This window comes from Pelodiscus sinensis, chromosome 7 (assembly GCF_052426305.1).
Source record: "Pelodiscus sinensis isolate ZL-2025 chromosome 7, ASM5242630v1, whole genome shotgun sequence".
Classification (NCBI taxonomy): Eukaryota; Metazoa; Chordata; order Testudines; family Trionychidae; genus Pelodiscus; species Pelodiscus sinensis.
The window spans coordinates 1212455-1234751 of record NC_143058.1 but is presented as its reverse complement, the minus strand read 5'-3'; the positions used below and the strand labels follow the sequence as shown (position 1 = coordinate 1234751).

The 22297-nt window shown below is 65.1% G+C and overlaps 1 protein-coding gene across 1 annotated transcript in view; it reads left to right on the top strand.

Annotated features, from left to right (window-relative positions):
- Window positions 1-4733, top strand: part of SPEG (striated muscle enriched protein kinase) — a 132940-nt gene extending 128207 nt beyond the window's left edge. Inside the window, exon 41 of the mRNA XM_089779589.1 lies at window positions 2188-4733. Within this exon, the coding sequence (XP_089635715.1) occupies window positions 2188-2410 (223 nt within the window). The 3' untranslated portion in view covers window positions 2411-4733. The remainder of the gene's footprint in view (window positions 1-2187) is intronic.
- Window positions 4734-22297: the final 17564 nt, after the last annotated feature.

Sequence of the window (22297 nt, the reverse complement as noted above, 5' to 3'; positions counted from 1 at the left end):
TAGAACTGCTCCATCATGACCAGCTTGAGCAGCTCCTCTGCGGTCTGGGCTCCGACTCCAGACACCCACTTGCGGCCGTATTGCGCCAGGCGGGAGGCCAGATCCACATAGGTCTCCCGTGGCCCTTTCTGTACCCCCCGGAACTTCTTCCTGTACATCTCGGGGGTCAGCCCGAACTTGTGCAGCAGGGCCTCCTTGACTCGGTTGTAATCCCCTGGCTGTAGGTCCTCCAGCTGACTGAGCACTCCGGCCGCCTCCTGGCTCAGTGCGGGGATGAGCTCCTGCAGCCAGTCAGCTGGGGGGACCCGTTGCAGTCCACAGGCCCTCTCAAAGGAGCTGAGGAACCCGTCTATGTCGCCCATGTCCTTCAATTGGGCCACCACGAGCCTCTCCAAGCGCCTGGCAGCCCCGGGACCCTGGGGCCCATCCGCACTTGGCGCAGCCGGTGCCCCGCCGGGTCTCCGCTCTGCCATGGCCAGCTCATGCTGTCGCTGCCTCTCTCGATCTTGGCGCTCCTTCTCTCGATCTTGGCGCTCCTTCTCTCGATCTTGGCGCTCCTTCTCTCGATCTTGGCGCTCCCTCTCTCGGTCCTGTACTTCCAATTCCTTCATCCTCAGCTAGATCTCCTAGCCACCGCAGCTCCGCTGGGCTGGCCCCTGCCCTAGATGGGCTACGGCTTGCAGGCCTCCCGGGAGACGCTGTCTCATCTCTCCGGTGGGTTCCAGCGCTCCTCCCCCTCTCTGAGCCTAACACACTCTTAGGGGGGGTCTGGCTGCTCCCCCTGGGGACAAGATCCTGGCCCTGTGGCTGGTCATTCTCTTCCAGCTGGGTAATCAGCTGGGCCTTGGTTGCTTTCCGCACAGGCAAGCCCCTCTCTCTGCACAGCCCCACCAGCTCTGCCTTCAAGAGTCGGGCGTGGGCCATCTGCCCGCTGGGCCCCTCGGTGCAGACTCACCAGTCTAGTGCTGCAGCGCCCCACGATTCCCAGGAACCGCTTCGCTCTGTCTCCAGCACGCCTGGCTCCAGGGCTCTTGCTTCTACGGCGCCTTGTCACTCGCCGCGGGAAGCTCCATCCACGGGGTGCAGTGCATCCCACTCCTGACACCAGTGTGACGGCGCGTTGGGGTCCCCCGCCTCCTACACCCCCGAAATGGCACGAACAGACTGCACCAGCCAGTAGAACAGAGGGAGTTTATTGCCTCTCCAGGATACAGCACAGCACAGATGTCATCTGGTTCCAGGGCAGGCCTAGGATGCCTCAGCCCCCCTTGATATGGGGGGGGTCTCGGCTTCTAAACCCCCCAGCCTGTTGCTGAGGCTTCTTCCTCCATGCTCCCAGACAGACACTTACTCCCTCTCCTCCAGCCCTGCCCCCCAGCCAGGGCAGCATCCACCTTCCTTTGTTCCTCTCCATGGGGGGTAGCTGGTCAGACAGGTTGAGACACCTCTTTGCATAATGACTCATCGCCTGTCTTGCTCGGTGGTGCTACAGACAGTAGCCAGTGAGTTAGCAAGTTACCCCCCCACTATGTCACAGTGGGGTCTAGTGGTTAGGGTGGGGGGCGGGGTGTCGGGCTCCTGAGTTCTCTCTCTGACACTGGGAGGGGAGTGGGGTCTAGTGGTTAGAGCGGGGAGCGGGGTGTCGGGCTCCTGGGTTCTCTCTCTGACACTGAGAGGGGAGTGTGGTCTAGTGGTTAGAGCGGGGGGCGGGGTGTCAGGCTCCTGGTTCTCTCTCTGACACTGAGAGGGGAGTGGGGTCTAGTGGTTAGGGTGGGGGCGGGGTGTCAGGCTCCTGGTTCTCTCTCTGACACTGGGAGGGGAGTGGGGTCTAGTGGTTAGAGCGGGGAGTGGGGTGTCAGGCGCCTGGTTCTCTCTCTGACACTGGGAGGGGAGTGGGGTCTAGTGGTTAGAGCGGGGAGTGGGGTGTCAGGCGCCTGGTTTTCTCTCTGACACTGAGAGGGGAGTGTGGTCTAGTGGTTAGAGCGGGGGGCGGGGTGTCAGGCTCCTGGTTCTCTCTCTGACACTGAGAGGGGAGTGTGGTCTAGTGGTTAGAGCATGGGGGCGGGGTGTCAGGCTCCTGGTTCTCTCCGGCTTTTCCACTCAGTTGGCTTGTCCGCCCCTGTCCTGGGTCCCGGGGGGCGAGGCGCCGGCGCCAGTGGCCACTCACGGGGGCTCTCCCGCCCACAGGAGCCGGCCCACCATCAAGGACTGCTTCGCCAACCCGTGGCTGCAAGACGCCTACCTGATGAAGCTGCGGCGCCAGACCCTGACGTTCACCACCAGCCGGCTCAAGGAGTTCCTGGTGGAGCACCAGCGGCGGCGCGGCGAGGCCGTCACCAAGCACAAGGTCTTACTCCGCTCCTACCCCGGCGCCGGCAGCCAGCCGCCCCCCGCGCCAGGCGCCCCCTAGCCCCGCCTGGCCGCGGAGGAGTCGAAGGAACATTCCAGGGGCTGGGGCCGCGGCGGCAGGCTCCCGGAGGCGGGGGGGAGGTCGGCGTCCTCCCCGCGAGCAGGGCTGGGCCACGCGGACGCCCGCCTGCTGCTGAGAAGCGTCCCCCTGGGGTCCAGCAGAGCCAGCCCTGCCGAGGGTTTGCTGCTCCCCTCACCTGACTCCTCCAGCAGGGGGCCTGCTGCAAGGGGCGGGACTTCCTGGTTTGCTGTGCCTGCCGACAGGAAATGCTACGCAAACAGCTGGACTTCCCAGACTAGGGGCTGGCGGGGGAGGGGAGACCGGAACAGCCCAGCAGCAAGCGAACCTGGGAAGGGGGCGATGGAGGGCTGGGGGGCAGGAGCCGTGAGGACGGGAAAGCCTCCAGCATTGGCTGCCCGGGTTTGGGGGAGCCCGGCCCGTGTGGTTCTCCCACTAACAAGCAGCTTGGCGTGTTTGATCCACTGGTCTGCTACTTCCTGCAGTGCCAGGTGTGCTCTGGGCTGCCCCACAACTTAGGGGGCCCAAGCCCTAGAACCGGAGCTGGGAGCAGCCGCATCCTTTGGGGGCCTGGCAGCGCCCAGCCAGGCAGGACGTGGGTTAGTCGCTGCTGCCTGTGCCTCTTGGGGTGTCGCCCAGTGTGTGCGGGCGCGGCGTTGGGCCTCTCGCGCCAGCCCCACCTGCCGTCCCAAGCGGGGGGCAGCTACCGCCCATGCCCCAGCTGGCCCCCATCCCTCCCCACATGGCCACATGCTTTGTATACAGAGATACTCCTGTGCATGCACACACGGCAACATATCTGCACACGCTCAGCCACTCGCCAGTGTGCCTGTACACACACAGCGACACGCCTGTACACACACACTGATACACACTCCCATACACCCCTATGCACACACAGCAACACATGCTCCCATATACCACTATGCACACAAAGAGCGACACACACTCCTGTACACCCCTGCACACACACAGCGACACACCTGTACACACGACACGCCTGTACACACATACAGACACAGCAACAGGCCTGTACAAACACACAGCAACACACTCCTGTACACCCCTATGCACACACACCGACACGTCTGTACACACACAACATGCCCGTACACAGTGATACACACTCCCATACACCCCTACGCACACAGAGCAACACATGCTCCCATATACCGCTATGCACACACAGCGACACACCTGTACACACACACAACACACTCCTGCACACTCCTACACACACGCATCGATATACCTGTACACACACAGTGACACACCTGTACACACACACAACACACTCCTGCACACTCCTACACACACGCATCGATATACCTGTACACACACAGTGACACACACTCTCGTACACCCCTATGCACACAGAGAGCGACACACACTCCTGTACACCCCTATGCGCACACAGCGACATGCCTGTACAAACACACAGCGACACACACTCCCGTACACCCCTATGCGCACACGACACGCCTGTACAAACACACAGCGACACACACTCCTGTACACCCCTATGCGCACACAGCGACACGCCTGTACAAACACACAGCGACACACACTCCCGTACACCCCTATGCGCACACAGCGACACGCCTGTACAAACACACAGCGACACACACTCCCGTACACCCCTATGCGCACACGACACGCCTGTACAAACACACAGCGACACACACTCCTGTACACCCCTATGCGCGCACAGCGACACGCCTGTACAAACACACAGCGACACACACTCCTGTACACCCCTATGCGCACACAGCGACACGCCTGTACAAACACACAGCGACACACACTCCCGTACACCCCTATGCGCACACAGCGACACGCCTGTACAAACACACAGCGACACGCCTGTACAAACACACAGCGACACACACTCCTGTACACCCCTATGCGCACACAGCGACACGCCTGTACAAACACACAGCGACACACACTCCCGTACACCCCTATGCGCACACAGCGACACGCCTGTACAAACACACAGCGACACACACACCTGTACACCCCTATGCGCACACGACACGCCTGTACAAACACACAGCGACACACACTCCTGTACACCCCTATGCGCACACAGCGACACGCCTGTACAAACACACAGCGACACACACTCCCGTACACCCCTATGCGCACACAGCGACACGCCTGTACAAACACACAGCGACACACACTCCTGTACACCCCTATGCGCACACGACACGCCTGTACAAACACACAGCGACACACACTCCCGTACACCCCTATGCGCACACAGCGACACACCTGTACAAACACACAGCGACACACACTCCTGTACACCCCTATGCGCACACGACACGCCTGTACAAACACACAGCGACACACACTCCCGTACACCCGCAGTGACACAGTGACCCCCGTACCCGGCAGGGCTCACTTGGCCAGCATCCTGCTGTGAGCCGCCCCCCCATGCAGAGACAGCCAGAGCCCCCCCTCTGGGCCGGGGGGGTGGGCTACAGCAGCCCTGCAGGTCCTCAGCTGCCTGGGCTCCGGCCCAGCAGTGGCCTTCGCTGGCCACGGAGCCCCGTGAACCTGGGGGGGGCTCGATTCTTGGCTCCCCCGCCCCTCCCCCCGCAGGGCCGGCTCCACTACCTGCAGCCCAGCGCCGCCATCAGGCCTGGGGGGCTCCGGGCGCGTCTCTGCCTCCTGGGGGGCAGCGGGGTGGGGCGGGACACAGGCATTGCCTTTGCTGCGAGGGCTCGTGCGTCTGGAGCTGCGTGGGGGCGGCGCGACCCGTGGCCGAGCAATAAAGGGCCGAGCAGCCTGGCCGGCTCCGTGTGCTCAGTGGGGCCCCCGCGCCGAGCGAGTCGCCCTGTCGGTGCCACGGCGGCCGCTCCAGCTCCGGGTCCCTGCTCCGCAGCCCGGCCACCTGGACGGCTCCCCTTGGCGCCTGCGGGGCAGAGCCCGGATTCCTGGGCTCGGCCCCCAGCCTCGGCGTGGCGGGGGCACTGCACGCGGGCCGCTCCCCTGCCCTGCTCTGCAACGCGGCCGGCCTCGGAGACACCCGGGGAAGGACCCGGACCCCCCCTCGCACAGCTCGCTGGGGGGCGGGGCAGGGCCTCTCCCGGCACTAGCCGCCTCCTGGCTGAGTGTGGCCCCTGCGCTGGGGCCCCTGCACCCAACTCACGACGGCTCCAGCCCCTGCTGCCTCCAGCCCTGGCCCCTCCGGCTGCAGCCCCGCCCCCTCAGGGCCCCGCCCCCGGGCCCTGCCTCCTGCTGCAGCCCCGCCCCCTCAGGGCCCCGCCCCCGGGCCCTGCCTCCTGCTGCAGCCCCGCCCCCTCAGGATCCCGCCCCGGGCCCTGCCTCTGGCTGCAGCCCCGCCCCCTCAGGGCCCCGCCCCCGGGCCCTGCCTCCTGCTGCAGCCCCGCCCCCTCAGGACCCCGCCCCGGGCCCTGCCTCTGGCTGCAGCCCCGCCCCCTCAGGGCCCCGCCCCCCGGGCCCTGCCCCCGGCTACAGCCCCGCCCCCTCAGGGTCCCGCCCCCGGGCCCTGCCTCCGGCTGCAGCCCCGCCCCCTCAGGACCCCGCCCCGGGCCTTGCCTCTGGCTGCAGCCCCGCCCCCTCAGGACTCCGCCCCGGGCCCTACCTCCGGCTGCAGCCCCGCCCCCTCAGGACCCTGCCCCGGGCCCTGCCTCCGGCTGCAGCCCCGCCCCCTCAGGACTCCGCCCCCCGGTCCCTGCCTCTGGCTGCAGCCCCGCCCCCTCAGGGCCCCGCCCCCGGGCCCTGCCTCTGGCTGCAGCCCCGCCCCCTCAGGACCCCGCCCCGGGCCCTGCCTCCTGCTGCAGCCCCGCCCCTTCAGGATCCCGCCCCGGGCCCTGCCTCTGGCTGCAGCCCCGCCCCCTCAGGACCCTGCCCCGGGCCCTGCCTCTGGCTGCAGCCCCGCCCCCTCAGGACCCTGCCCTGGGCCCTGCCTCTGGCTGCAGCCCCGCCCCCTCAGGACCCCGCCCCAGGCCCTGCCTCTGGCTGCAGCCCCGCCCCCTCAAGGCCCCGCCCCCGGGCCCTGCCTCCTGCTGCAGCCCCTCCCCCTCAGGACCCCGCCCCGGGCCCTGCCTCTGGCTGCAGCCCCGCCCCCTCAGGGCCCCGCCCCCCGGGCCCTGCCCCCGGCTACAGCCCCGCCCCCTCAGGGTCCCGCCCCCGGGCCCTGCCTCCGGCTACAGCCCCGCCCCCTCAGGGCCCCGCCCCCAGGCCCTGCCTCCTGCTGCAGCCCCGCCCCCCGTCCGCAGCCAGAGGTGCCTGTCCTGCAGGCAGTAGACAGGAACGGTCATTGGCTCTGGGTGCTGCAGCGCCGGCTCCATGTGGACGTAGGAGGGTGGGCAGAGCCTTGGTTCCCTTGGGGGGCGGGGTGCAGAGCCCCGAGCCCCCGGCTTGTTCTGGCTCTGCTTTCTCCATCTCCCCACTCCTAGCCCGCCCCTCTCCCCGCTGCTCAACCCCTTCCTCTGGCCGGGGAGAAGTTGCTAGCCGTGGCCTGTGCCTGCCCCCAGGGACTCCTGCCCCGCCCCCAGCCACTGGGCGCACAGACACGCGCAGGCCGCATCTACACTGTCATGTGCCGTTGCGCAAGAGCATCCGTGCCCGCGTAGACACTCTCCTACTCAAGAAAGCGCCAATGCCCATTTTAGACCTCAAGAAATCAACGTGGCTGTCTCCACTGGCCTCTTGACTTATCCCCGAGCGGGAGCGGCGGAGTGTTTGCGCAAGAACCACTGATTTGTACAGTACAGTCAGAGTTCTTGTGCCAGTGTAGACAGGCGGCAAGATTTTGCACCAAATCCTGCCAGTAGACGCACGCACAGAGTCTCTGCAGAGCAGCGCCGGCCAGGACGGGTCATGCCCAGCCCAACGCAGCGACCAGGGACTGCCCAGCCAGCGTGGGCCCAGGGCCACGGGGTGGACAGCCCCCCACGTTGCAGACTTTAAGGGGCCACGTGTTATTTCACACTGCAGGTCGGAAGGGCTTTTTCATAAGAAAACGGGTCCTGGTGCTCTGGGGCAACCGTCCGGCGGGAGCCGAGCCGCCCCAGGGGACGTGCGGGGCAATTCCCGTTCCCGTTGTGTGGGCTGGGGAAGCCGGGGTCGGTGCGCTGTTCCGGGCCGTTCCAGCCCTGCTCGGGGGCACGCCGCACGGCTCGTTGTAACAGATGGTTTTCGTATCCCCCCGAAGCAGTCGCTTGCCACCTTAAACCAGCAGCGCGGCTCCCCCAGGCGCAGCCCCCCAGCCTCGTGTCCCTCCCCAGCCAGGGAGCTGCTGCTGAGGAGTGCCCCCCCCAGCCGGAAGCTCTCTGTGGGCGGGACTCAATTCGCAGGGAACCTGGCCAAGCCAATCATCAAGCCACGGGGGCGTGGCCTGGCAGTGTGCCGCGGCCTGGCAGCTGGAGCCCTGTGGCAGGCGCGGTGCATCCCTGGGACTGCCTGGGAAGGGTGTGCCGAGGGGGGCGGCCGTGGGTTCTCTGGCCGGCGCTGCCTGTGGTCATTCGCACAGGCCTGGGGGGAGCCGCTGGGGCTCACGTGGGGCTGGGCAGTGGGCGTGGGAGGAACAAGGAGGTGATCTGCCCTCTGGGTCGGGTGCCCGCAGTGGAGCAGCGAGCTGGCAAACGGGAGGCGCTGAGCAGAGCCACCGGCATGGCCGGGGCTGGGAGCAGGGGCCTGAAGCAAGACACAAAGAGCTCCATAATCCCGGGGTCCCCACGGGGGGGGGGGGGCTGACTTGCCAGGGGTGGGTCCATTCAGCAAGTGTTGTACTTAGAAGAAGCACCCGGGATCTTTTTCAAGGGGATAAGGCAACAGGCCACAGTTACTGATCACACAGAATAATCCACACTGAGCATGTGCACAGGACACATGACACTCGTGCACGCACACACACACACGCACACGCACACGCACACGCACACTCCGTCTTGTTGTTCCCAAGAGTTGCTCCCCTCACGGCACTGGCCAGGTGAGTTAGATGGGGGAGGGGTGGAGCCGGGCTTCTGCCGATCCGGATCGATGCTCCCATGTTGACAAGATGAAACCCGGGGTCCCTCTGCAAGACGCCTCCTATTTGTCCCTCTCGTGCAGCCAATTAGCCATCACCTCGTCTCTTCTAATGCTGCTCCAGAGAGGGTCCTTCCAAGGGCAGGCGCTGGCTGCTCCACTCCCAGGCGTCTGTCTGTCCAGTCTTCTTAACGAGCTCACTGCACAGGGACTGGCTTGGGTCTGGCTCCCAGCCCCTCTCCACCCTGGCACCTGCTGCGGGAGGGGCTCCCCTTCCGGTCTCCATTCACAGCTCGTTCATCCCAACAGGGCAATCGGGGGAAGGGGGGAGCTCAAAAGACATTTTTTCTTACAAGGTCTAGATCTCTTCATACAAAGTTCTAGGAGAAATGTTCAGAGATTCTATGAGAACACTTAGGAAAGCTAGATCGAAAAGGACAAGAGCTTAATACAAAGTCTAATATCACAGGGATTTCTCCACCCAAGGCCGCCGGCAGAAGGGGAATCCCGAAGTGGGGCGCCGGGGGCGACGGCGCAGGAGCTGTGGGACAGGCGGGCTGGGCTCAGCACAGTGCGTGAGAGACGGGGCCCTGTGCAGAGCGCTGGGGAATTAGAGCCAGGCAGGGCCAGGAGCAGGTGGAGTCTGGCCCCCAAGCAGGGACCGAGCACCACGGCCGGGGGGAGCAGAGCGAACCCCAGCAGTGCCGTTGTGACGTGCTGACTCCCCCGGGCCAGGCAGCACAGCGCTGGAGCCGGAGCCTGAGGGTGGTGAGACCGAACCAGGGCCTGACTGCGACGGCCGCTCGCGGGCGCAGAGGAGTCCCTGGCGGAGGCTGGGTAGGGGTGGCCGGATGGGAGGGGCCAAGAGGCGCTGGGGGACGGGAGCCCGCGCTCTGGCAGGGACCAGCCTGTGAAAGGCCCCTTGGCGGGAATGGCGGGAAGTGGAAGGTTCGCCCCCGGCCGGGAAAGGGGGATGGGTCCGAGTGTTGGGGGCACCTCAGTGTGGAGGCCTGGGGTCAAAGGTTGTCGCCTCCTTTTCCATACACACAAGCCCGTGATGCGCACACCGAGCTAGCAGCAGCTGGGAGGGGGACTTGCCAGATCCATTGTTCTTACTGCAGTAACCTCGGTCGGCCGCCGGCAGAGAAGGGGACACGGCGGCGCAAGCCCAGAGACGAGCAGCAAAGGGATGGAAGGTTTGCAATGGATCTCAGCCGGGCTGGCACGTCCCGGCTGTGCCAGGGGTCTGCGGCGACTCAGCCTCTCCGCTCCAGATTTGCCTAAATTCACAGGCCTGAGCAAAAGCATCAGCAAAGTCAGGAGAACTCCTGCCTTGTCCCTACAGCACGATGGACTGTACATTGCCAAGTCCACACAGTCGGTACAGCCCAGCCTTGTCCCTACAGCACGATGGACTGAACACTGCCAAGTCTGCACAGTCGGTACAGCCCGGCCTTGTCCCTACAGCACGAGGGACTGAACACTGCCAAGTCCGCACAGTCGGTACAGCCCGGCCTTGTCCCTACAGCACGATGGACTGTACATTGCCAAGTCCACACAGTCGGTACAGCCCAGCCTTGTCCCTACAGCACGATGGACTGTACATTGCCAAGTCCACACAGTCGGTACAGCCCAGCCTTGTCCCTACAGCACGACGGACTGAACACTGCCAAGTCTGCACAGTCGGTACAGCCCGGCCTTGTCCCTACAGCACGAGGGACTGAACACTGCCAAGTCTGCACAGTCGGTACAGCCCGGCCTTGTCCCTACAGCACGACGGACTGAACACTGCCAAGTCTGCACAGTCGGTACAGCCCGGCCTTGTCCCTACAGCACGACGGACTGAACACTGCCAAGTCCGCACAGTCGGTACAGCCCGGCCTTGTCCCTACAGCACGAGGGACTGAACACTGCCAAGTCTGCACAGTCGGTACAGCCCGGCCTTGTCCCTACAGCACGAGGGACTGAACACTGCCAAGTCCGCACAGTCGGTACAGCCCGGCCTTGTCCCTACAGCACGACGGACTGAACACTGCCAAGTCCGCACAGTCGGTACAGCCCGGCCTTGTCCCTACAGCACGACGGACTGAACACTGCCAAGTCTGCACAGTCGGTACAGCCCAGCCTTGTCCCTACAGCACGACGGACTGAACACTGCCAAGTCTGCACAGTCGGTACAGCCCGGCCTTGTCCCTACAGCACGACGGACTGTACATTGCCAAGTCTGCACAGTCGGTACAGCCCGGCCTTGTCCCTACAGCACGACGGACTGAACACTGCCAAGTCTGCACAGTCGGTACAGCCCGGCCTTGTCCCTACAGCACGACGGACTGAACACTGCCAAGTCTGCACAGTCGGTACAGCCCGGCCTTGTCCCTACAGCACGATGGACTGTACACTGCCACGTCCATACAGTCGGTACAGCCCAGCCTTGTCCCTACAGCATGACAGACTGTTCACTGCCATGTTCGCACAGTCGGTACAGCCCGGCCTTGTCCCTACAGCATGACGGACTGTACACTGCCAAGTCCGCACAGTCGGTACAGCCCGGCCTTGTCCCTACAGCACGACGGACTGTACATTGCCAAGTCTGCACAGTCGGTACAGCCCAGCCTTGTCCCTACAGCACGACGGACTGTACATTGCCAAGTCTGCACAGTCGGTACAGCCCGGCCTTGTCCCTACAGCACGATGGACTGTACACTGCAACGTCCCCACAGTCGGTACAGCCCAGCCTTGTCCCTACAGCATGACAGACTGTTCACTGCCATGTTCGCACAGTCGGTACAGCCCGGCCTTGTCCCTATGGCATGCAGAGTTGCCAGATGGTTTAACCAAAAATACTGAAACTCCCCCCACTCTGAAAAAAAACCAACGGGAAAAAAATTCTGTAGAGAAAAAAAAATGGGGAGACCAAAGTTGTTGAGCCAAAAAAAAAAAAGGACCCCAACAGCAGTTATTAAGCAAAAAAAATTAAACAATTAAAAAATAAAAAATCAGCGTGGCCCCTTTAAGAAGAGGCTTTTTTGCTGGTGGCCATTTTGTTTTTCTGTTCCAGTGACAACACAAGCCCCTTTGGAACCAGGTGAGCAGGGTGTTGGGGGGGCCTGGCGGGGGCTGCGGCTGCTGAGTGTGTGGTAGGGTTTCCAGCTGTCCGGTATTTTCTCTTCCTGGCAAGGAAAAAAACCCAGAAAACACCAGACATTTTAGGACATTTGATGTGCCCGGTATTTTCTGAAATTTTTAACCGGACAGGAGGCAAAAGTACCAGACACCTGGCAACTCTACCAGCACGACGGACTATTCACTGCCACGTCCGCACAGTCGGTACAGCCCAGCCTTGTCCCTATGGCACGATGGACTGTTCACTGCCACGTCCGCACAGTCGGTACAGCCCAGCCTTGTCCCTATGGCACGATGGACTGTACACTGCCACGTCCGCACAGTCGGTACAGCCCAGCCTTGTCCCTACGGCATGACGGACTGTACACTGCCACGTCCGCACAGTCGGTACAGCCCAGCCTTGTCCCTACGGCACGATGGACTGTACACTGCCACGTCCGCACAGTCGGTACAGCCCACCCTTGTCCCTATGGCACAACGGACTGTACACTGCCACATCCATACAGTCGGTACAGCCCGGCCTTGTCCCTACGGCACAACGGACTGTACACTGCCACATCCACACAGTCGGTACAGCCCACCCTTGTCCCTACGGCACAACGGACTGTACACTGCCACATCCACACAGTCGGTACAGCCCGGCCTTGTCCCTACAGCACGACAGACTGTACATTGCCAAGTCCGCACAGTCGGTACAGCCCGGCCTTGTCCCTACAGCACGACAGACTGTACATTGCCAAGTCCGCACAGTCGGTACAGCCCGGCCTTGTCCCTACAGCATGACGGACTGTACATTGCCAAGTCCGCACAGTCGGTACAGCCCGGCCTTGTCCCTACAGCACGATGGACTGTTCGCTGCCATGTCCGCACAGTCGGTACAGCCCGGCCTTGTCCCAACGTTTGCTGTTGTCTTGAATAGGAGCAGCAAAGGAGATTCTAACTCTCCTGATGGTTGAGGAAAGGGTTAAGCAACTCTGGAGATGCACCTGAGAGAAGGGGTGTGACGCAGCTGCGGGCTGTCTGCTCTGTGACCCGGGTCCCCCCATGCTGTGAGGTGTGATTCCCACTGCCTCACCCCCACGTGTATTAGCCCAGACACCCAGGCCCAGCCAGGGCAGATAACAAGGCTCTTCCCAGCAGGAGAGACAAAGGGAGGGAGGTGGAGATGGACACCTGGCAGGGGGGCAGGGTCTGGGAGTGGGGCAGTTTCTGGCTGGAAAACATGAAGGGAACAGACTAAGCTGGGTGGTGAGGGTCTGGGGGGGATGGACCCTACCCCAAAGGATCTGAGGCTGCCTGGCCCTGACTCCTGTAGCCACCTCCCGTCTGTGCTGGGCTGTATCCTGGAGGAGCAATAAACCCCCCTGTTCTACTGGCTGGCGGAGTCTGTTCTTGGTGCTACGGCTGCAGGATCAGGGGGACCCCAGTGTGCTGTCACAGGGGGCTTTGGGCATTCAGCCCATGAAATGCAGATAAGGAATTTCAAAGGAGAAAGGGTTTTTTTCTCTTTTTCTTCCTCTGTTTTGTGGCAGAGCAGTTTTTCCGCTGGGAGCAGGAGAGATGGACTCTCCTAGGAACAGATTCCTTGAATTCACTGAAATGTGTAAGTAGGGAAAATGTAGATAGTCCATCGGGTTTTATTGTTTTCCTTGCTTGCAGGTTTGGAAATCGTGTCTAAGCTGGTTAATTGTTTTTCTCTTTTGTCACTGAGGATTACAGCCACGGGAAAATCCCTGAGTCTACGTTGATCCGTGGCTTTTAACACCCAGTCATTTATGCTTGCAGGAGTCGTCTCGTTTTAACAATATCAGTGTTTTCCGTTTTGTTTCGGTTAACCGGTATTGGTTGTTCTTCGTGTCCTTAAACCTACCTGCCTAAGTTACCCAGCAGGAGCAGAGCCCCATTGTTCTCTGCAGATTTCCTCTGTTTTCCCAACGCCAAGCACCACCAAGGTTGGGAAGGGGGATCCCAAGTGATCTCCCTGGAAGAGGGTTTCTTTTGTATTTTTAGTTACAGTTGGTGGCAGCAGCGACCAGTCGTCTTTCTTTTTGGGTCTCAGGGAAACTGACACCAGACAAGTTTGTGTCTGGGAGTTACAGAGTTTATTCTTCTAGCCAGGCCCATAGCTACACTTGAAGTGCCAGGCTGGGGAATTGAGCCATGACAGCTGCCATGTCGGCACAGTCGGTGCAGCCCCTGCCTTGTCCCTACAGCGTGACAGGCTGTACGCTGCCATGTTGGCACAGTCGGTGCAGCCCCTGCCTTGTCCCTACAGCGTGACGGGCTGTACGCTGCCATGTCGGCACAGTCGGTGCAGCCCCTGCCTTGTCCCTACAGCGTGACGGGCTGTACGCTGCCATGTTGACCCAGTCGGTGCAGCCCCTGCCTTGTCCCTACAGCGTGACAGGCTGTACGCTGCCATGTCGGCACAGTCGGTGCAGCCCCTGCCTTGTCCCTACAGCGTGACAGGCTGTACGCTGCCATGTCGGCACAGTCGGTGCAGCCCCTGCCTTGTCCCTACAGCGTGACAGGCTGTACGCTGCCATGTCGGCACAGTCGGTGCAGCCCCTGTTGTGTCCCTACAGTGTGACGGGCTGTACGCTGCCATGTCGGCACAGTCGGTGCAGCCCCTGCCGTGTCCTACAGCGTGACGGGCTGTATGCTGCCATGTCGGCACAGTCGGTGCAGCCCCTGCCGTGTCCTACAGCGTGACGGGCTGTACGCTGCCATGTCGGTACAGTCGGTGCAGCCCCTGCCGTGTCCTACAGTGTGACGGGCTGTACGCTGCCATGTCGGCACAGTCGGTGCAGCCCCTGCCTTGTCCCTACAGCGTGACGGGCTGTACGCTGCCATGTCGGCACAGTCGGTGCAGTCCTGCTGAGTTATTGTATAGTTGGGGTAGGCGTGAAGGACACAGTGTGATGTAGTGGGCAGGGCATCCACTGGTGGCTGTGTGGGCTGGGGTGACCCCTGCTGGCTGGTACCTGTAGCTCTGCCCGGCAGGACGGCTGCCTTAAGGCACATAGGCAAAGACCCAGCCTGTCCGACTGGTTGAGGGCAGGCAGGGAACAAAGGAAGGGAGGTTTTGGGGGAAGGGGCAGTTGCTGGCTGGGAAACATGAAGGGAGCAGCCTTAGCTGGGTGCTGAGGGTCTAGGGGTGACAATGGACCCCCTGATCCAAGGGGTCTGAGGCACCCTGGCCCTGACTCCTGTCTGTGCTGGGCTGTGTCCTGGAGAGGCAATAAACCCCCCTGTTCTACTGGCTGGCGGAGTCTCATCTTGCTGCAGACGGGGTGCAGGGTTGGGGCAGGTACCCCATGTGCCGCCACACACAGCAACATGCCAGGGGACCCCTGACCCTGCACCCCATCTGCAGCCAGGTGTGACCCCACCAGCCGGTGGAATATGGAGGGTTTATTGCTTCTCAGAGGGTCTGTCTACACTACCCCCCTAGTTCGAACTAGCGGGTAATGTATGCATACCGAACTTGCAAATGAAGCCCGGGATTTGAATTTCCTGGGCTTCATTAGCATAAAGCCGGCGCCGCCATTTTTAAAAGCCGGCTAGTGCGAACCCCGTGCCGCGCGGCTACACGCGGCACGGACTAGATAGTACGAACTATGTAGCCATTCCGATCTATCTGTACGCCTCGTTCCACTATCTGTACACGGGGTTCGAACAAGCCGGCTTTTAAAAATGGCGGCGCCGGCTTTATGCTAATGAAGCCCGGGAAATTCAAATCCCGGGCTTCATTTGCAAGTTCGGTATGCATACATTACCCGCTAGTTCGAACTAGGAGGGTAGTGTAGACAGACCCTCCCTCTGGGAAGAGCCGTGTTACCAGCCCAGGCTGGGCCTAGGTGTCTGGGCCAATTCACGTGGGGGAGTCCGTGGGAATCGCACAGCCCAGCACAGCCAGGTGGGGACACCGGGGTACAGAGCAGACCCCCCACGTCCCACAGGGACAGTGCGCAGGGTGGGGACACCGGGGCACAGAGCAGACCCCCCCCCGTCCCACAGGGACAGTGCGCAGGGTGGGGACACCGGGGCACAGAGCAGACCCCCCACGTCCCACAGGGACAGTGCGCAGGGTGGGGACACCGGGGTACAGAGCAGACCCCCCCCACGTCCCACAGGGACAGTGCGCAGGGTGGGGACACCGGGGTACAGAGCAGACCCCCCCCCCCACATCCCACAGGGACAGTGCGCAGGGTGGGGACACCGGGGTACAGAGCAGACCCCCCCCACGTCCCACAGGGACAGTGCGCAGGGTGGGGACACCGGGGTACAGAGCAGACCCCCCCCCACGTCCCACAGGGACAGTGCGCAGGGTGCGGACACCGGGGTACAGAGCAGACCCCCCCACATCTCACAGGGACAGTGCGCAGGGTGGGGACACCGGGGCACAGAGCAGACCCCCCCCCACGTCCCACAGGGACAGTGCACAGGGTGGGGACACCGGGGCACAGAGCAGACCCCCCCACGTCCCACAGGGACAGTGCGCAGGGTGGGGACACCGGGGCACAGAGCAGACCCCCCCACGTCCCACAGGGACAGTGCGCAGGGTGGGGACACCGGGGTACAGAGCAGACCCCCCCCCCCCGTCCCACAGGGACAGTGCGCAGGGTGGGGACACCGGGGTACAGAGCAGACCCCCCACGTCCCACAGGGACAGTGCGCAGGGTGGGGACACCGGGGCACAGAGCAGACCCCCCCACGTCCCACAGGGACAGTGCGCAGGGTGGGGACACCGGGGTACAGAGCAGACCCCCCCACGTCCCACAGGGACAGTGCGCAGGGTGGGGACACCGGGGCACAGAGCAGACCCCCCCACGTCCCACAGGGACAGTGCGCAGGGTGGGGACACCGGGGTACAGAGCAGACCCCCCCCCACGTCCCACAGGGACAGTGCGCAGGGTGGGGACACCGGGGCACAGAGCAGACCCCCCCCCACGTCCCACAGGGACAGTGCGCAGGGTGGGGACACCGGGGCACAGAGCAGACCCCCCCACGTCCCACAGGGACAGTGCGCAGGGTGGGGACACCGGGGCACAGAGCAGACCCCCCACATCCCACAGGGACAGTGCGCAGGGTGGGGACACCGGGGCACAGAGCAGACCCCCCCACGTCCCACAGGGACAGTGCACAGGGTGGGGACACCGGGGCACAGAGCAGACCCCCCACGTCCCACAGGGACAGTGCGCAGGGTGGGGACACCGGGGTACAGAGCAGACCCCCCCCACGTCCCACAGGGACAGTGCGCAGGGTGGGGACACCGGGGCACAGAGCAGACCCCCCACGTCTCACAGGGACAGTGCGCAGGGTGGGGACACCGGGGTACAGAGCAGACCCCCCCCACGTCCCACAGGGACAGTGCGCAGGGTGGGGACACCGGGGCACAGAGCAGACCCCCCACATCCCACAGGGACAGTGCGCAGGGTGGGGACACCGGGGCACAGAGCAGACCCCCCCACGTCCCACAGGGACAGTGCGCAGGGTGGGGACACCGGGGCACAGAGCAGACCCCCCCACGTCCCACAGGGACAGTGCGCAGGGTGGGGACACCGGGGTACAGAGCAGACCCCCCCCCACGTCCCACAGGGACAGTGCGCAGGGTGGGGACACCGGGGTACAGAGCAGACCCCCCCCCACGTCCCACAGGGACAGTGCGCAGGGTGGGGACACCGGGGCACAGAGCAGACCCCCCCACACACATCCCACAGGGACAGTGCGCAGGGTGGGGACACCGGGGTACAGAGCAGACCCCCCCCCGTCCCACAGGGACAATGCGCAGGGTGGGGACACCGGGGCACAGAGCAGACCCCCCCCCCCCGTCCCACAGGGACAGTGCGCAGGGTGGGGACACCGGGGTACAGAGCAGACCCCCCCCCCCCCGTCCCACAGGGACAGTGCGCAGGGTGGGGACACCGGGGCACAGAGCAGACCCCCCCACGTCCCACAGGGACAATGCGCAGGGTGGGGACACCGGGGTACAGAGCAGACCCCCCCCCACATCCCACAGGGACAGTGCGCAGGGTGGGGACACCGGGGTACAGAGCAGACCCCCCCCACATCCCACAGGGACAGTGCACAGGGTGGGGACACCGGGGCACAGAGCAGACCCCCCCCACGTCCCACAGGGACAGTGCGCAGGGTGGGGACACCGGGGTACAGAGCAGACCCCCCCCCCACATCACACAGGGACAATGCGCAGGGTGGGGACACCGGGGTACAGAGCAGACCCCCCCCCCGTCCCACAGGGACAATGCGCAGGGTGGGGACACCGGGGTACAGAGCAGACCCCCCCCCCACATCACACAGGGACAATGCGCAGGGTGGGGACACCGGGGTACAGAGCAGACCCCCCCCCCCCCGTCCCACAGGGACAATGCGCAGGGTGGGGACACCGGGGTACAGAGCAGACCCCCCACGTCCCACAGGGACAGTGCGCAGGGTGGGGACACTGGGGTACAGAGCAGACCCCCCACGTCCCACAGGGACAGTGCGCAGGGTGGGGACACCGGGGTACAGAGCAGACCCCCCACGTCCCACAGGGACAGTGCGCAGGGTGGGGACACCGGGGTACAGAGCAGACCCCCCCCCCACATCCCACAGGGACAGTGCGCAGGGTGGGGACACCGGGGTACAGAGCAGACCCCCCCACGTCCCACAGGGACAGTGCGCAGGGTGGGGACACCGGGGCACAGAGCAGACCCCCCCCCACGTCCCACAGGGACAGTGCGCAGGGTGGGGACACCGGGGTACAGAGCAGACCCCCCCACGTCCCACAGGGACAGTGCGCAGGGTGGGGACACCGGGGTACAGAGCAGACCCCCCCCACGTCCCACAGGGACAGTGCGCAGGGTGGGGACACCGGGGTACAGAGCAGACCCCCCCCCACGTCCCACAGGGACAGTGCGCAGGGTGGGGACACCGGGGTACAGAGCAGACCCCCCACGTCCCACAGGGACAATGCGCAGGGTGGGGACACCGGGGCACAGAGCAGACCCCCCCCACGTCCCACAGGGACAGTGCGCAGGGTGGGGACACCGGGGTACAGAGCAGACCCCCCCACGTCCCACAGGGACAGTGCGCAGGGTGGGGACACCGGGGTACAGAGCAGACCCCCCCCACGTCCCACAGGGACAGTGCGCAGGGTGGGGACACCGGGGTACAGAGCAGACCCCCCCCCACGTCCCACAGGGACAGTGCGCAGGGTGGGGACACCGGGGTACAGAGCAGACCCCCCACGTCCCACAGGGACAATGCGCAGGGTGGGGACACCGGGGCACAGAGCAGACCCCCCCCACGTCCCACAGGGACAGTGCGCAGGGTGGGGACACCGGGGTACAGAGCAGACCCCCCCACGTCCCACAGGGACAGTGCACAGGGTGGGGACACCGGGGTACAGAGCAGACCCCCCCCCACATCCCACAGGGACAATGCGCAGGGTGGGGACACCGGGGTACAGAGCAGACCCCCCCCCCCCACGTCTCACAGGGACAGTGCGCAGGGTGGGGACACCGGGGTACAGAGCAGACCCCCCCCCCACGTCCCACAGGGACAATGCGCAGGGTGGGGACACCGGGGTACAGAGCAGACCCCCCCCCCACGTCCCACATGGACAGTGCGCAGGGTGGGGACACCGGGGTACAGAGCAGACCCCCCCCCCCACGTCCCACAGGGACAATGCGCAAGGTGGGGACACCGGGGTACAGAGCAGACCCCCCCCCCCCACGTCCCACAGGGACAGTGCGCAGGGTGGGGACACCGGGGCACAGAGCAGACCCCCCCCCCACGTCCCACAGGGACAGTGCGCAGGGTGGGGACACCGGGGTACAGAGCAGACCCCCCCCCGTCCCACAGGGACAGTGCGCAGGGTGGGGACACCGGGGTACAGAGCAGACCCCCCACATCCCACAGGGACAGTGCGCAGGGTGGGGACACCGGGGTACAGAGCAGACCCCCCCCACGTCCCACAGGGACAGTGCGCAGGGTGGGGACACCGGGGTACAGAGCAGACCCCCCACGTCTCACAGGGACAGTGCGCAGGGTGGGGACACCGGGGTACAGAGCAGACCCCCCCACGTCCCACAGGGACAGTGCGCAGGGTGGGGACACCGGGGTACAGTGCAGACCCCCCACGTCTCACAGGGACAGTGCGCAGGGTGGGGACACCGGGGTACAGAGCAGACCCCCCACGTCTCACAGGGACAGTGCGCAGGGTGGGGACACCGGGGTACAGAGCAGACCCCCCCCCCACGTCCCACAGGGACAGTGCGCAGGGTGGGGACACCGGGGCACAGAGCAGACCCCCCCCCACGTCCCACAGGGACAGTGCGCAGGGTGGGGACACCGGGGCACAGAGCAGACCCCCCCCACGTCCCACAGGGACAGTGCGCAGGGTGGGGACACCGGGGCACAGAGCAGACCCCCCCCCCCCCACGTCCCACAGGGACAGTGCGCAGGGTGGGGACACCGGGGCACAGAGCAGACCCCCCCCCCCCACGTCCCACAGGGACAGTGCGCAGGGTGGGGACACCGGGGTACAGAGCAGACCCCCCACATCCCACAGGGACAGTGCGCAGGGTGGGGACACCGGGGCACAGAGCAGACCCCCCCCCCGTCCCACAGGGACAGTGCGCAGGGTGGGGACACCGGGGTACAGAGCAGACCCCCCCCCCCACGTCCCACAGGGACAGTGCGCAGGGTGGGGACACCGGGGCACAGAGCAGACCCCCCCCCCCACGTCCCACAGGGACAGTGCGCAGGGTGGGGACACCGGGGTACAGAGCAGACCCCCCCCCACGTCCCACAGGGACAGTGCGCAGGGTGGGGACACCGGGGCACAGAGCAGACCCCCCCCCCCACGTCCCACAGGGACAGTGCGCAGGGTGGGGACACCGGGGCACAGAGCAGACCCCCCCCCCCCACGTCCCACAGGGACAGTGCGCAGGGTGGGGACACCGGGCTACAGAGCAGACCCCCCCCCCCGTCCCACAGGGACAATGCGCAGGGTGGGGACACCGGGGTACAGAGCAGACCCCCCCCCCCGTCCCACAGGGACAATGCGCAGGGTGGGGACACCGGGGCACAGAGCAGACCCCCCCCCCCACGTCTCACAGGGACAGTGCGCAGGGTGGGGACACCGGGCTACAGAGCAGACCCCCCCCCCCGTCCCACAGGGACAATGCGCAGGGTGGGGACACCGGGGTACAGAGCAGACCCCCCCCCCCGTCCCACAGGGACAATGCGCAGGGTGGGGACACCGGGGCACAGAGCAGACCCCCCCCCCCACGTCTCACAGGGACAGTGCGCAGGGTGGGGACACCGGGGCACAGAGCAGACCCCCCCCCCCACGTCTCACAGGGACAGTGCGCAGGGTGGGGACACCGGGGTACAGAGCAGACCCCCCCCCCACGTCTCACAGGGACAGTGCGCAGGGTGGGGACACCGGGGTACAGAGCAGACACCCCCCCCCACGTCTCACAGGGACAGTGCGCAGGGTGGGGACACCGGGGTACAGAGCAGACACCCCCCCCCCACGTCTCACAGGGACAGTGCGCAGGGTGGGGACACCGGGGTACAGAGCAGACCCCCCCCCCCACGTCTCACAGGGACAGTGCGCAGGGTGGGGACATCGGGGTACAGAGCAGACCCCCCCCACATCACACAGGGACAGTGCGCAGGGTGGGGACTCCGGGGTACAGAGCAGACCCCCCCCCCCACGTCTCACAGGGACAGTGCGCAGGGTGGGGACTCCGGGGTACAGAGCAGACCCCCCCCCCACGTCTCACAGGGACAGTGCGTAGGGTGGGGACACCGGGGCACAGAGCAGACCCCCCCCCCCACGTCTCACAGGGACAGTGCACAGGGTGGGGACACCGGGGTACAGAGCAGACCCCCCCCCACGTCCCACAGGGACAGTGCGCAGGGTGGGGACACCGGGGCACAGGGCAGACCCCCCCCCCACGTCTCACAGGGACAGTGCGCAGGGTGGGGACACCGGGGTACAGAGCAGACCCCCCCCCCACGTCCCACAGGGACAATGCGCAGGGTGGGGACACCGGGGTACAGAGCAGACCCCCCCCCCACGTCTCACAGGGACAATGCGCAGGGTGGGGACACCGGGGTACAGAGCAGACCCCCCCCCACGTCCCACAGGGACAGTGCGTAGGGTGGGGACACCGGGGCACAGAGCAGACCCCCCCCCCACGTCTCACAGGGACAGTGCGCAGGGTGGGGACACCGGGGTACAGAGCAGACCCCCCATGTCCCACAGGGACAGTGCGCAGGGTGGGGACACCGGGGCACAGAGCAGACCCCCCCCCCACGTCCCACAGGGACAGTGCGCAGGGTGGGGACACCGGGGTACAGAGCAGACACCCCCCCCCACGTCTCACAGGGACAGTGCGCAGGGTGGGGACACCGGGGTACAGAGCAGACCCCCCCCCCCACGTCTCACAGGGACAGTGCGCAGGGTGGGGACACTGGGGTACAGAGCAGACCCCCCCCCCACGTCTCACAGGGACAGTGCGCAGGGTGGGGACACCGGGGCACAGAGCAGACCCCCCCCCCCACGTCTCACAGGGACAGTGCGCAGGGTGGGGACACCGGGGTACAGAGCAGACCCCCCACGTCTCACAGGGACAGTGCGCAGGGTGGGGACACCGGGGTACAGAGCAGACCCCCCCCCCCATGTCTCACAGGGACAGTGCGCAGGGTGGGGACACCGGGGCA